The following is a 16,659-nucleotide window of genomic DNA, read 5'->3' as shown; positions in this document are numbered from 1 at the left end:
AAGTAATGTTAAAGTGAGAATGCTGGGAAGTCAGAGGTAATTTCTTATGTCAGTCACACCTCTACCTGTATTTTGAGTCATGAAAGATCTAAAGTATGACATCCACTCTGCCGTGTCTGCCTCACTAGCAGACTGTGATACCAGGAGGAGAGACAGAAGCACAGAGTTATTCAGGAGTAAGGACTGAAATCCAGTGTACTGTGAAACAGATTGAACAGCAGACACTCCAGTGAAAATATTCTATGTTCTATTTACAGCCAAACTCTGGGGAGATGACAATGACACGGGGGTTTGTTTTAATCTCCTTCAGAAGCAATAAAGGGGGAGGAAACCTCCCAAAACAAGGACATCTTATTTACTCAGAGCCACACATGACTTTCAACACTAATTGATGTGAAATATTCCGCAATATAACAAACAGTTGGCTTCCTCTCACTAATTATCACTGATTCTCACTTTCCTCCTCCTCCTCAATCTTTCACCTCTTTCCTTCCTCTCCTCCTCCTCCATTCTTCAACACATTCTCGCATAGACACTGGCAATCATCATCTCATCGCAGATTAAAAAGGGGCTCGCTATTTTTTTATATAATGCAGCTCAGCTTAATTTGCTCTGGATGAATTATGCATTGTGTCACTAATAATGTGACGGAAAATATTTTTTTCTTCCTGAATGCTTCAAGCGTTTTCTGATTTCCACAGGCTAGAAATTTTTTTTCTCCTTGCGAGAGAATATGCATTTGATAAATGTAACAATCTGTTACCGGAGATGGTTTGGCATGACGTAGGCAAGCGGCTGAAACAAATAATTCAGTGAATTTAGGTAAATTTTCTCTCTGCGTTTCCTCTGTTTGCCAATTTCTAGACACTAGTTTTCTCTACATGTGTCCCGCGTTCAGTTAATGTAATTATCTTCTACAAAGCAAGATGGAGCCATGCTTTCATGTTGTTTATGCCACCGGTCCCCAACCTTTTTTGCGCCACGGACCGGTTTATGTCCAACAATATTTTCACGGACCGGCCTTTAAGGTGTCACGGATAAATACAACAAAACAAAACCAGTACTGGTACCAAAAAAAAGACGATTTATTCATAACACACAAGAAAAGACCAAGGGAAACCAAGTTAAAATAAAAAAGATAAAAACGATAAATGCTAAAAACCGCTAAAAACCCTGAACCCACACCTGAGCCTCAACTCTGGCGGCCCGGTACCAATTGACTCACAGACCGGTACCGGTCCGTGGCCCGGGGGTTGGGGACCGCTGGTTTATGCAAATTTCTCACTCTACTAGCCAAATGTTAAAGCAGAAGTCAAGGCACATAAGACCAGACAACCTTTTTGCAATCTTCTATTGTCCAGTGTTGGTGAGGCTGTGTGAACTGTAACTACAATTTCCTGTTCTTAGCTGACAGGAGTGACAGCCAGTGTGGTCTTCTTCTGCTGCTTCAAAGTTTGTATTGTGTGCTCTTCTGCATACCTTTATTGTAACAAGTGATTATTTAAGTTACTGGTTTCAGGTCAATCTCTATAAACCCTTGAGTTTGTTGTTTAGGAACATTCCAGCAGTTCAACAGTTTCTGAAACATTCAGACCAGCCTGTCAGGCAACAACCACAATGCCACCTTAAAAGTCATTTAAATCAGCTTCCTTTCCCATTTTAATGCTTTTTCTTAACTTCTGCAGGTCATCTTGACAATATCTACAAGCCTAAGTATATTGAGCTGCTGCCATGTGATTAGCGGATTAGATATTTGCAATAACAAGCAGTCTTAAGCACAAACACCTGTGCCTAATGAAAAACTACTATAACATAAATAACAGCAAACACTATACACAATAAACTATTCATCATTTAGTATTTCTTGTTTAGCCAAAACCTGATAAAGCTGATTTCTTTAAACTCAAACACAAATCAGCACATGGATAAAATCATAGTGTCACTGTATGCATAAAAAGTGCATCACATCATTGACTAACTTGCTCAAAATTATTATAGCTAATGAGCAACACTGTCATGACATTGAAAAACTGTGTGGGAAGAGGATATCCAGATCTATCCAACCACCAGCATGTCAAACAGACAATAAATCTAGCATATGACAGCTTCTTCAATGAGTCTGTTGGACTCATGCACATAGGGAAGGCAACCTTCTTTAGTTTTGTTACCACTGCTTAGTTTAAACATCTCCATAATGCTGACAATTCTCCTCCATGGTTTACGTTCTATATCAACATGGCTCAAACTTCGTGTTGTGCAAAAGTGGTATTTGATGCATCGTATCAAAAGTTTTACAATTACAACAGTACAGCATCCCTAACCCCAACAGCTTTGTTACCACATCCTTGAAAAGAAGAAAGAATGGTTACAACATTGCCGGCGCAAAGAAACACTAAAGTTTGGAGAGATTAAGAGAGGATGAGAAGGAGGATATCTGTGCCAAACAAGCTGTGGAAATCAAGCTGAGGAACCAAGATTCAAAGTACAAAGCCTCACACCATGTCCAAATGGTTCTCACCCACTCTGGAGCGACCCACCTGCCAGCTCACGAGGAATGACAACAAAACCTGTTCGCAGATTTGGAAAGAATCCTGGATTGAGATGCAGGCTTAAGCCTGCAGAGCAGAAACACAACACACCTATTAACTGAGTTCCTCCTAAAAGAAGAGCAACAGCAGTCTGAAAGTTTTTGCAGACTCTGAGCATCTCAGCATCCAAGCATGTAAGGGATGGCTGACAAACAAATTATCTCTCTGTTTCCATAGCAATCTATGAATGGGCTGTGCTACTGCCTGTGACAACCTGATGCCTGTGAAGACAAGACTCGCCCATAAAACGCTAGCGCTCTGCAGCAAGCCTGTTATTACTGCTATCATTCAATTGGACTTGATTTGCATAATTAAACTCTGTTATTGCCTGGCTCTGAATGCTATTGTCAGGTCCTGTTCTTACCAACCAGACTCCCAGCATGACACAGGACAAGGGGGCACTTAAAGAAGAAATATACCCTCAGGTGACCCTGAGATATGACTAACCAATACTAAGATTATCCATTAAATTGAATTTAATAAGCCTCTGTTTCCTGTAGATAGGTCATTTATTTCTGCGTTTCTCCAGGGTAGTCACTGATGAGGTGAGTCACAGCTTGGACTTCACTCTGCTAACCACATGAAAGGCCCTGACGGAGCTGAACGAAGCAGGTCCCGACTGTGAAATAGAGAAAGGCAGGAGAAAAAGGAGAAGCTCACAGGCTTATGTAAAATATTGTTTGTGCAAGCTGTGAAGGCTCCAAATATCAATGAAGAAATGTTATCAAGTTAGCTATTTATCATTTAGTTATCATTTGTAATAATGCCTTCATAGCTCTGTGTTAAAGAATGAGAGTGAGAAAGAGTGGGTCATTCTTAAAAAAAAAATACCAAGGAACAAGAGAATCAGAGTCACGGTGATTCTCTAGGATAGAATAAATGCAGCAATTGCTGTCTATTTGACAATCCCTGGAGCCACATGCTGGATTCGTACAAGCAGTCATCCTCAGTGAAATGAAGCTGTTCACACCAAGAACACACCAAGATGACCTGGCAGCATCAAGTTGATAACAACCATTGTAGCAAGTATGCAACAATTCAGCGTTTTTCACAAAAACATGCCATTTTGTGTTGGAAATCAGAATCTTACCTCGACTATGTGTGGAGTGGGATTGAATCCACACATGTTGCACACTTGAGAGCGGCACTGTGTGCAGGTGTTGTAGTTGGGTTGTTCTGCTGTGTTGCCTATGTTGAGATTTGTTTTACAGAGGGGACAAGAGGCTTTGGCCTTAGAGGAGTCCGGGGGAGCATGCTGTTGCTGCTGCTGCTGAGAAGGGGGTCGAGGCCCTTGTTGTGCAGACTGAGGTCCTGAGGGTTTACCTGCCCCAGCTCCTGGACCAGGAGGTCCTCCTGGTTTGGGGGCTGCTTTAGGGGGCTGCTGTTGGGGTTGAGTAGTCTCTGATATCAGAGTGCTTGCTTGGTTGAGAAGAGACGCACCAAAGCCAAACAACTTCCCGAAGGTTTGCTCTGGAGGTGGGGGCTGTCGTGAAGGGGAGCTTCCTGCACTGCGTGTCTGGTCCTGGCGGGGGTGCTGGGGTTGGTGGGCGGGTGAACTACGGGATAAATCAGGCTGGGATGGGGCCTTGGCCATCCCAGGGAGAGGGACTGCCCCTGGAGGCAGCCTTGCTTGCTGCTGACCTGCGCCAGCTGGACCAGTCTGTTTGGTAGGGCCAGGCACTGGATGGGCCTGCAATGGAGGCTGCGTCTGAGGAGGTGTATGTGTCTGAGGTGAGGGCTGAGCTGAAGCGTTAGGTTTAGGTTCTGGATTGGTTGCATGAGAAGGAGAGTGAATCTGTTGCTGACTCTTGGAACGTGGTGTGGTCATATCCATCCCCAGTGCTCTCTGCATTTGACAGTTTAGACATAACCACTCTTGGACCTGAAAAAGAAAGAAAAACAAGGCAATGGCAATAAGCTACAGTATCTTGTTTTCACAATGGGGTACACTGGATACAAAAATAGAAATTCATTGAATAATCAGTTTCCTGCAACTGCTGAAAGAAGGTTGCATTTTTATCTTGCTGGCTACTGAGTGATTTTACCATGGTGCCACAAACTGATAGCAAGGAAAAGTCTTGCAGGCAGCCTGAAAAGTCCTGGTGATAATCAAGCCTCTTTCTCCATTCCTCCTCTACTTCACTATGTCAACATGCTCTCCTAGTAGCAAGCCTGACACTCCTGAAAAAAGAATGAAAGAATAAGCAGCTACCTCACAGACCAACATTACCATTTACTCACTAGATTCTCTACTGCGAACTTTAAAGCCACATAAAAAGTGATTCACTCATCACACATCACTCCGTGGCTGACAAGTTGCTGCTAGTGGGCATTCTGGCTTTCAGTTGTTTTGGTAATTCTCTAATCTACTTACCACCCCCTCATGTGTCAATCAGCAGTATCATTCGCTCCTATTGGTAGTCACTTTAATTTCTCACCCCAAAGTTATGAAAAGTTAAAACTGGAACCAGCCATTTTATTTTGCCTGTTGCTGCAACAATCAGTGCTCTGCCACTCGCTTTCAGCATGGAAGCTTCTTAACTCTGTTTCACCCACAAAGGCAAACACATGAATGTGCTGTAAAGTCCCTCACATCCATTCCGATAGTTTCAACACTCTCTCCAGGAATTTGCCAACTTATGTGTGTCCTTATATTGATGTTATTCCTTATACTGAGATGATGGTTGTTTTTCTCTCACTGATATATTTAAAAACTGCTGTGAAAAAGTAGTCGGAAGTGAGCAGGATGAATCCAGGTGTGCCAACCTGACGTGTATTTACATTTTTAGGGAGACGCATGTCAAGCAACAGCCTGTGTTAAGATGCATGGTTCAGAGGGGTTTGCACAGAGGCAGTAGGTTACATTGTAGATTTCCCACTGAAGTATAAAACACTAGCAGTGTGACAAACATTACCATTAGCTTTTTTATAAAATGACCACCAGAAACTATAAAAGCAAGGACTGGGTGTGAGTAACTGTGTTTTCGTGTCATCCACAGTGATTTAGTGAACCATAAACGCCACTAGTCCAATTTCTCTTCCCTCTCTAAAGATATCCAAGTAAAATGAACTAAAAACTGAAGAATGCTTGTATGGGTGTGAATGTGAATGAGTGTGTTGATCTGTTTATGTGACAGACTGGGCGCAGTCCTTTATCCAGTGCATGCTGGGGTAGCCTCCAGCCTGCTCTGAATGGGAAATATTGTGTGTGGAAAATGATTCAACCGCAAAATAATTGTGAATGGTGTAAAATATCTCATTGAGGAAGGATTTGAGTATCCCCATGCCTCCGCATAGGCATTTATTGCTACCCATCACTTACCCATAAACAAAATGTGTGTGAAATAAATCTGACAAATGAGATGAACTCTGGAAATCCTCAGTAAATCACTGCTGCCCCTGATTTTATAATCTTCCCGTCCTCTGTCTTTTCTGGGAGTCTTTTTCCTTTTTGCTTTCTCATGATTTCATATTTGCATTACATAACGTGGAGAGCTCCTCATTAAAATCATTCCTCCAATCTCCTTGTGTTTCTCCTGCTGATCTCTTTGCCTCTTGTTTTCATTTCTTGTTCACTTACTGCTTCATACACACACACAAAAAGGTGAAAGCCAGAAAGAGGCGCTAGTGATGCCACATGGCCATAGACTGTAATTGGCATCCTGGTGCTCTGACAGTTGCCACACTATTGTAACTGTCTTGGATTCGTGGTCATTGCATAATACCTTAATGAATTATAAATGAAGGCAGCAAAAGGTTGTAGGTTTGGGTTATCGCTTGGAGGTCTGGGCCTCAAAGAACAAGCTGGGAAGGCTGGACTGGGTTTTTTTTTTTCCTTAGAGCTTAGGGTCAAAATTGCCTTTCAGCCTGTGAATCTGGATTTCATAAAAATTTTAGTTCAACTTTCCCTGAGAATTATTTGCACTCTAAGAATTTCTAAAAAAAAAAAAAGTGTAATGCTAAAAAAAAGGGCAGTCTGAAAATGCTTTTAACTAACAGTCTGTCAGCAGAGATGTTCCTGCTCCATTATTCCATAATTTACAATACACTCAGCACTACATGTGGCAGAGTACACATCACAGCTGAGCAGACTTCAGTGTGGATTCAAGCGGAGTTGTCACATTAACCCTCTAAAGCTTGAAACATGAAATAATTTCCAGAAAACATTTTTTTTTTGAGTATGGAGTGTTTATTGAACCTTCTGACAAGTAAAGAAAATAAATAAATATCCATCTGCACACATAAGTTTTCATTTTAATGGCATTTCTTTCCCAATTTATTGCTTTAACATGTGCTGTGCAATTTATTTACGTTTTCAGGTGAAAGAAAATCCCACTGATGATGATGATGAAGTCTCAAAAACTTGTGTATCAAATATCATACACTATAAAGGGGTATACTGATAAAATATTTATCAACAATGACTCTACAAGTTTAGTTTTTAATAAAACTCTGTGCATAAGCTGATATAAGCATATGATAAATGCAGTAAATGCAAAGATTTCATACTATTTTATGCATCTCTTGTATTTATTAATGCATTTCTAAAGCCGTCTGGTATCTGACAGCATGCATTAAATCAAGATTAAGCAAAATTGTATCATACTACTAGATAAACAGGAGGAAGAAAGACATAATTTAGTCACTTCACAGTTTAACTATGAGTCACTGGACCTTAACTGTAGTATTGCCCCTCATATTGTAAAGCAGTGACTCACTATTATGCTGGGATTTCTGGTTGAAGAAGAAGCTCTCTAACTTAAACCCACTCATAACATCGAGTTTTGCTGAAGCCTGATCGGACCGCACTCATTTCATTGCACTTCATTATTCAGTTATAGTTATTCACTATTTGAACTGCTGCAAAAAATGAGATATGGGTAGTGATATGACTCACATCTCTCAACGCTGCACTTTTTTCTGCCTCCAGTGGTCAGAATTCTAGTTTAGATGATGTAGAATTGAGTTTGTCATATTCAGCACACATTGATCTCACCATTAGGTATGATTACAGGTGCAATACAGCACCTACAGTAACTATCCTGATCTGGGCAGAAGTACAGTAGTGCTGAGCTAGACAGCATTTTCTGTAGCTGTAGCACTTGCTAACAGGCAGCTGCTTCCTCTGGGTGGAGAAAAAAAAACAACCAATCGGGGAGATCATGTGTGTTAGACACTTCCTCCGGCTGAGCTGGCTGGTTGCCTGCAGGCTCTATGCAGTGAGTGCATACGGCATAAATGCCATAAAATCCTATCCTGATCCAACTCTTCTACAGTCTAGTTTTTTATCTGCCTTTCTGGATCAAATTCTGATTATGCAAAGAGAAGCTTTCAGGCTGTGTTAAAAGTGAAGGAAATTAAAAATCTATTCATCAGTTCACAGATGAAACACTCATCAGAAAACTACCACACATATTATGACAAGCACGACTGTGAGATTGTTAACATGATTTTACAGCACTGCTTTAGTCATCGGGAAGAACTTTAACTCTTCTTCGAATCCCTGCTGCTGCTTTCTGACCACACCTATCTGTTCTTGTAAGAGGCATGGGCTTGAAATTTTCAACCAGATGGGGCAGTAATAGACTACATTTCACTCTGCTTAACAGTCATTTTTTAATAACAAGATAATGCAGTTTTTAATTATATATTTTCTTATTCTTATTGCAACAAAATCTTTAATGAATCTATTGCAATAGCTCAAAATTTGACTGTTGGCTGCTTTTAAATGTTTAGCAACCTCTTCACCTGCTTCACAGTATTTCTTTATCTCTTAAGTCAGTCATTCGATCAGTCAGTCATTCAGTAAGTTCGTGTAGACAGAGTAAGTCACAAGCTCAGCAGCACCTTAGCCTACTGCCTGGCTCACTGCCAGTTCCTGGTATAAGGAGCGATCAGGCCGTGGTTTTCACTGTCAATCAGGGAAACTGAGAAGCCGGGTGCAGAGGTGAATCCTGGGGACAGTGAAAAAAGCCAACACAGCGCCATCTAACACTGGACACTTTATCTAATCAGAGACTCGTGTAGAAACTCCTATTTCTATGACAATTATTGTCATTGACATTTTTTTTCAGACACACTGTTAGGATAATCATATAAAGCTCACCAAGGGGGAAAAAACACTCTGGAAAAAACAAAGAAAGCAGCTGCGCGAAGGGCAAGCAGCTATTTATCAATTTCTTCATGTCTCTGCTTGCCTCCGCCTCATCTCTCCATCTCATTCCTTTCTGCGTCCCCGTTGTTATGAGGCAATCATGTGGATCTTTATGAAATCTGATCTGTATCAGCAAAAAAAAAAAACACACACACACACACAAGCACACTGCACACTCTGTCTCCTCCCCTGCCTCTCTATCAGTTCTCTTTTGCAGTCCTCCATCTTTTTCTCCTGCACTCATCTTCATTTCTCCTTGTTATCTGCATCTCTCACATCCCATCACTCCATCTAATTTTCTTCTTCCAGCTCCATCATCATCTGTGTGTTTATGACGACTCTCTTCAGAGCCAGAAATTCATACACAGCTACTTTCAAATGAGGGTAAATTTCAGAAAGCTAACTGCCACACTGCCAGGTAAATGTTTGTACCAAAATAGTCGCGTAACAAAGAACTATGCTGAGAGTGTCTACCTCTCATTTACGAGTGCGTGCTTCTGTCTTCTGCTGTCTTGGAGTCTGACACATATACAGACGTTAGAAGATGTAACACTGCATACATCACACAGGTGCACAAAGTTTCCCTGTTTTTCTTCTTCGTGCGTTCGTTGACAGGTGTGAGACATCATGCCGTCCATCATTCCCCGGGAAAGCTGGATAACGAACGCGCTGAGACACATCCAAACTTCAGCTGACAAAGATGCAGATGAAGAAAGCAGCTTTGTCTTAGAGATCACAATGCAGTATCACCATGCGGTATGTACAGCAGCTGAGCACTGCAGTTTGGGGATCGGGACACTTGGAATGCAGTGGTTTATCAATTCCTTGCAAATTGGGCCAAAGACATTGAAATTCCTCCCTATGCCTCGCTCCCCCTTTCTCTCTTTCTCTCTGTCAATTTGTCTCCCAGCCTCTGCTAAACTCAAACACAAGCAGCTCTAAAAACAACTACACGAGAACAGTCTCAATAAAACACATCTGTTTTACTACTGAATGTTACCAAGCAGGGAAACAAAGCTAATGAAAATCCTGAGTCATTGTTGGGGAATCGCTGTTAAATTTCTTTTCATGCATACTATTCAACTTCTCTCACCGGGTATACTGGTGCAGTGTTGGGAACGGCAGGGAGTCATGGTATTAATAAGTATGCGGGAAAGTAGTGCAGAGTGCATAACATTAAATCGTGATCTACAGTAGAGGAAATCGGCATGATATGATGAACGCTTGAGCACTGCAATGCAATATGTTCCCTTGCAAAAGATTTGTTGCTACCTTTATGAAACTTTTAATAGTCAGTTCCTTTGAGATTTTGCCACAGAGAGATCTAGACTCCACTCTGTAATACCGTTTGAGTCTACAGTACATCATGTGTCATTATTGTCACTTGAGAGTATTACTGAAAAGCCAAGAGCATTTCGATTTCAAATGTTTCTGTCTGGATGTTTCACACACAGCCAGAAAATTAGCAAGATTTACTGCGAGGGAAAAGTTTCTGTGGTCTGATAGGCCATGCAACAAATGTGCAATAACAGTGCAAAGTACAATCCTGTTTGATGACAGATTAAATAATCAGTAGAAGGCCTAAAAGAAGTCATTGTTTGCAACACGGAGTCAAAGAATTATACCAAATTGCTGAAAGTGATCTTTCTGCGTGTCCAGTTCTAACAAGGACACTATTAGGAAAACTGACTAAAGATTCCTGTGCAATTTTTCCATACAGAAAAGACTACTGTAAGATGGACTTTAACTGCAGTAGGTTATGGTGTAATAATTAAAACAGTGTCCCAGATTTAGTGTCTGGCAGTTCTCGTTGCAAAATATTTTGGTATATGCAAAATGCAGCATGAAGTGTCTCAGCTGGATTCCTGACCTAGTTCCCACTGTTTGTCCACTTAAAACCAGTCTATGATTACATCCAAAAGCACAGTGTGGAAAAACAGCCACCCAAACCCTGACATAAGTTTCACAGAATAATTATTTCGTTATTTGAACATACGTGTTCACTAAGGAGCTTTTTGTCTCACTTTCTTATGAAATGATTTGCAGTAAATAGGATAAGAGGTTTGCAAAGGAAGGACAATTACTTGAAACACTGTATGTTAAACTGTTTACTTTTGATAAAATTATCTATTTAAAATCATCAGCGCAACATCGAGATGTCCAAATATAACTGTTTGGAAAGACTTACATTATCAAACCTTCTGATCGGTGTTCTCTATATAATGGTGTATGTTTGTCGTGTATGTGCAGTTAGGATCACACATTTTTGGACAATGACACATTGTTTTGTAATTTAGCCTGTGCACACTGCCACAGTGGATTTAAAATCAGACAATACAAATGTGACTGAAGTGCAGACTTAAAGTTTTAATTCAAGGGGTTTAACATTTTCAGACGCTCAAAAGTAACTGGACAAACAAACATAGCAACCAAATTCTGTTTCGTCCCTTGAGACACTCTGCTAGGCCTTAATTGAGTTGAGATCAGGTGACTGACTTGAATATCCCATTTCTTTTTCTTAAGAAACGCTTGGGTTTCTTTTGCGGTATGCTTTGGGTCACTATCCATTTGCACTGTAAAGCGCCGTCCAATCAGTTTTGCAGCATTTGGTTTAATCTGAGCAGAGAGTATAGCTCTGTACACTTCAGAGTTCTTCTATCAGCAGTTATATCATCAATAAATACTAGTGCCCTGGTTCCACTGGCAGCCATCCCCACATCATAACATTGCATCATTTTCTTTTCCCATCATTCTGGTACAGGTTAACCTGTGCAAATAATTTTTCCCCCCAAACAAAGCAGGCTCTTTTATATGCTTAAAGTCTAATTTGGCCTTCTTGTTATCAAATAGCTGGTTGTACGGTAACCACTGATTTGGCCATTTGTTGTAAAACCCTCTGTATTTGACTGTAAACTTTGGCAATAATACCCCAACTTCTTCAAGAGTGTTCTTGACTTGGTTAGATGCTGTGATGTTGTTTTTCTTAACCAGTGGCAGAATTCTGCAATCATCCACTTTAGTTTAGTGGCTGTCAATATATAGAGTGGCCTTTCAGGTGTTTTGGTGTTGCCAAGTTGCCCAGTGCATTCAGTCTTTGTAAGAATGTATTGTACACTCCAAGAAGGTCCTGGGTTTGAATCCACTATCTGGCAGGGGACCTTCTGTGTGTCTGCATGTTCTCCCCATCATGTTTGTGTGGGTTCTCGCCACATACTTCCCATGATGCACTGAGGGTTTCTGTTTCACTCACGTTTTTTACTCACTATGTGTTTATACATCACTCTGCATTTAATCATTCGTTATTATTAATCTCTGGCTCTCTTCCATAGTGTGTCTTAATCTCGTCTTCATCTCCTCACCTCAAATAATTGAGGAGATGGCCGCCCCTCCCTGAGCCTAGTCCTGCTGGAGGTTTCTTTCTGGTAAAATTGAGTTTTTCCTTCCCAGTGTCGCCAAAGTGCTTGCTCAAAGGGTGCCTTTATTTTACAAGATTAAGTGTCTTGAAGCAATTGTTGTTGTGATTTGCCGTTATATAACTAAAATTTTATTAAATTGAAAATAGCCTATAGGTCCAAATGTGAGTGTGAACGGTTGTCTGTCTCTGTGTGTTAGCCCTGTGACACGCCTGGTAACCTGTCCAGGGTATGTCCTTTGGTAGCCTATGGTAGGTAGGGTAGGCTCCAGCTCCCACCCACAACCCCAAAATGTTTATTTCAGATTGTCAGCCTCCTTCACTTGCATCAACGTCTCTGAGCTCCAGTGAACATCTAAAAAGTGCAAGTTCAAAACTTGAAAACAACCACACATCGAACAGTCAATACAATACTTTTGTTAAAAACCTAGAATTAAGGCTATAGAATTATATTCAAATATTGAATATTTGATTTAAGAAACACTTTGGTTGTATGCGGAGGAAAAACTACAAAATTTGTGTCATTGTCCAAAAACCTAAATAGTCGACTGTGCATATCATACTGGCTAAATGGTTATTTGAATATTGCGTAAGTGTATGTATTGTATAATGTAGGTTAGGGTGTTACCAAAAGACATGCACTCAATGTTTTTGTTGAAAAACCTGGAAAAACATTTGTTGACTAGTAGGTAGACTCAGAAATAAATTCATTTCAGAACATGTTTTGGTTTTTTGGGGGGGTTTTTGCTCTGATGTTATTTAGCATCGTCAAACGGAAGAAAATTAATCTCTCATCAAAAGAGAGCAAGACACACAAAGATCAACAGCTTCATGGAAAGAATAATTTAGAAGGATCGAGAGAAAAAAGATCACATTTACTAAAATTAAGTAAATCTTGAAGAGATTCCCCTAAATGGTATTTTCATACATGATTTATCTCCTACTCTAAATCTAACCAAATGACATCTTGATTTCCTACATTAAATTCTTCACAGCTCACCCATGTCAGACAGAAGCAATGCTGTCTTTCACTAAAATGAAACTTTAATAGAGATTCATGAAACATTCTCATTGTGTTACACTTTGCCAGATCTGAATGTCACTGAATCTCTTGTGCCACATCATCCAGAGTTAGAGGGGGATTAGAAAAGTCTAACGCTAAATATCTGAATTAATTTGAGGGGATTAGGAACCGTCCTCTGCCTCCTCTGGGGTATAATGGACTTATCCTTCACTGATATGACCATATCACTGTATTTACATTTATATAACTAATACAGTACCCACTCAAAATGTGGCCCTTTCGAAAGGCCAACTGCAGCTTGCAGCTTGAGTGAGTGATGAATTCTTTTGTTGACCGAGGAATGAGGCTTGTCAGCAAACACACTGCTGATTCAGGTAGCGTCTAATTATTTATATTGATATTTGACAAAATCTAGATTGTATTTAATGTGTAAGCTAACTTTGCTTTGCAGTTTTCTCTATATTTGCATGTAAATGTGTGTGTATGTGTACTGTGATTATAAACAAAGGCCCTAAATAAGCCAGTGGAACAGAGTTAGCACAGACACACACATATAGCATTACTGTTTTATCAAAAGGACACAAATAAGCACAGAATTAAACAAAAAACACCCCAAGTGAGCTTGTGAAGCAGAACTGCCAAATTAGGCAGGCGCTGCAGAATAATCAGCTAAAAATATACTTTGAGAACCATGAATGCCCACTAATAATGTCCCGGAAAACATACAGCAACATACAGAGAAAACTATTTTTTCTGCAATGCACCAACATATCAGCCAATCCGATTGCCTGTGTCAGCCTTGCTGACTGTTTATTGGGCAAATAGATTAACATCTGCTAATGGCAAATGTCATCTCACTAAACACTAAGTGCTAATGTGATGAAAATCTGAAAGACCTTAAAACTTTCAAACAGATCGCTTGTGTTTGTGTCATTCCAAAAACAAACATGCACTATATCGACTCAAATACTACGCCTTACACCCATGCCCAGAAGCTGCCGGCGCAGTTTTTGTGCTGATGTTAATGCCAGAGGAGGTTATTGAGTCAGCAGAGTGTTGGTGACTTTTACGCACTATGAGCCTCAACACTCAGCAACCCCGTTCTGTAAACACTTGGGCTGAGTTGCTGTGGTTCCTGAACGCTTCCACTATGCAATAACACCACTCACAGTAGGTTATGAAATATCTAGGAGGTAAAGAAAAATCATCATGAAGTGATTTGTTTCAACGGTGGCATCATATTACAGTATCATGCTCAAATACATCGAGCTCTCTAGAATGACCCATTGTTTCCCAAATGTTTGTAAAGAAAGACTTCATGGCCCGTTGTTTGCTTTTACACACCCATGGCAATGGCAATTCAATTCAAAGATTAAGGGGTGTGGCCCAATATTTTTGTCCAAATAGTGCAAGGCCTCAGCTATGGGAAAAATTAAGAATTTTACTCTGCATCTCCACAATTTCTAGCAACAAAAAATGAAAACTATAATAATATTTAACAGTACACATCCTTTCTTCTCCAGCACTTCTTTCAGTTTGATTCCTTGTTGTTTTCTATGAGATCTTATTAGTCCTCTTTTGTAAAGTGCTTTATATTCTGTGTTTCTGTTACTCACTTCCTGTTTTACTTTGGTAGTCATTTGTCTCTTGTGCCTTGTATTTACTTCCTTGTGTTGTTTTAATCAGTTTCAGCTGTGTCTCGTCACCCTCCTGTGTCCACTTTCCTCGATTACCTGGCCTCAGTTCTTTGTAGCATCATACTGTGTACCTGCCGTGAGTGCGAGAGAGACAGTACACCCGTGTGTTTGTGTTACTCTGACTAAATATATAATCCTCGTTTTTGTTACGTGTGTGGGTGTGTGAGGCACCTGTGTTATTCTTTTGGATTTTGGGCCATATTTGCCTGTTTCTGGATTCATCATCAGTTTGTTCAGGAGTCTGCATTCAAGCTGCTCTACACCATATGACAAATTCACCTTCCGAGCAGGAAGCAGATTGGTTGAACTCTATTTAAGAAATATAAACAGTCACACATATGCAGATAGACTCCTTCTTTTATTCCTTTTAGCTCAGCAAAAAACTCAAGTAGCCCTCAGTTTGAAGAACACAGCGCACTTTCTAAAAGTTTAGAAGTAATCACAAGTTTAAGGTCAAACTGGGATCAATACCATACCTGAAACACTCACAACCCACAAAGCTGCCTTCGAGCACGCTTGAAAATTACAGAATGTTTACTTATGACACTATGGACAGCTTGCTCTCCCCGGTTGGTGTCGCTTGAGAAAATTGATTTTCAGCCTTGGGATTAGAACTTTAGAGCATTAAAGTCGATTTAAACAGTCCCATGTCTGACTGAGAAATGTAGTGTTTAACTGTAAGCTTGTGTACAAAAGACGTCCAGCTGTGCACCCAGTATATGCTTTCCTGATCAGTTTGTGGTCTCAGTTTCTAGTTTCAAGGGTAATTGAATTTATGCCTTTTAGAGGGATGTTTGTTTTTTTTTCTTTTGTCAGACATATGACTAGCCAAAGAGTATGTAGTGAGCCTCAGTTTTTCAGTCAGCCCTGTGCCTCACTCATTGTGTCCAGTTTCAAAACCAAGATGGCAAAAAATTCTCCGTTTGAAGCTAGAAAGTGGGCCTTCACTAACTAACAATGACAATACCGCGGTAAGCTTTTATATCTAATCTGTGGTTTTCAGTACACAGTGTCTACGAGACCAGTTTTTAACATTGTCTGCTGTCTGGTGCCTAACAGACGTAGTACAGTGGGTTTCTCTCTTTTTTTTTATACTGAACGTCTGCCTGTTTCATCTGATTACTGAAGCTTTTTGTCTGATCTTGATTGGAAACATTTTATTGTAGAGTCCAAATCGATATTACTGCTTTTAGTTTGGTTGCTAAATCTATCTACTGCAACTGTAAACTGTGGCCACCTACCTGCTATATTTTAAACTCGAATGAGGAGATAGAGTGCTTCTGTGTGGGAGCATTTGTTAAAACTGCTCTTTCAGCTTGTGGGATTGTTGATAAAAAAAGAAAGAAAGAGAAGAACCTCCAAGGCATTTCTGAAACAAAGACTTTAAAGAGTCATTGTTTCATGACTTGTTTGAAGAATGTTTCAGCTCCATGTCAAGGGTGTGTCTTCATCACCAAACTGTATGAAGAAAAAATTTCGTTTTCAAAAGCATCTTAGCATTGTTTTCTGATTTGTTTCTCCATTTTGTTGTTGTTGGGGTATTTTTTCTCCCTACGCTGAATTTATGCAGAGATAGATAGTGTCAGTACGAACACTCTGGCTATTATGGTTAATTTATGATGATGCTTTTTTTTCTCCTCCCGTTCTGTCTCCTCCTGCTACGGCACAGCTTTTTCAACCAGCTCTGTCTCTCTCTCCCTCTCCCTCCTTCTTTCAGCTGTGGCTTCTCAGGACCGGGCCACCGTTGCAGACAGAAGGAGGGTAGGGTCTATAAATAGAAATTG

General features: G+C 40.3%; 1 protein-coding gene across 1 annotated transcript in view; it reads right to left on the bottom strand.

Annotated features, from left to right (window-relative positions):
- Window positions 1-16,659, bottom strand: part of bsnb (bassoon (presynaptic cytomatrix protein) b) — a 77,685-nt gene that overhangs the window by 47,865 nt on the left and 13,161 nt on the right. The window contains 1 exon segment of the mRNA XM_040052106.1: window positions 3,679-4,470. Coding sequence (XP_039908040.1) covers window positions 3,679-4,470 — 792 coding nt within the window.

Source organism: Simochromis diagramma, unplaced genomic scaffold (assembly GCF_900408965.1).
Source record: "Simochromis diagramma unplaced genomic scaffold, fSimDia1.1 OVJJ01000389.1, whole genome shotgun sequence".
In the NCBI taxonomy this organism is placed as follows: Eukaryota; Metazoa; Chordata; class Actinopteri; order Cichliformes; family Cichlidae; genus Simochromis; species Simochromis diagramma.
Note: the sequence above shows the minus strand (reverse complement) of the source record. Positions and strands in the feature narration are given on the sequence as shown.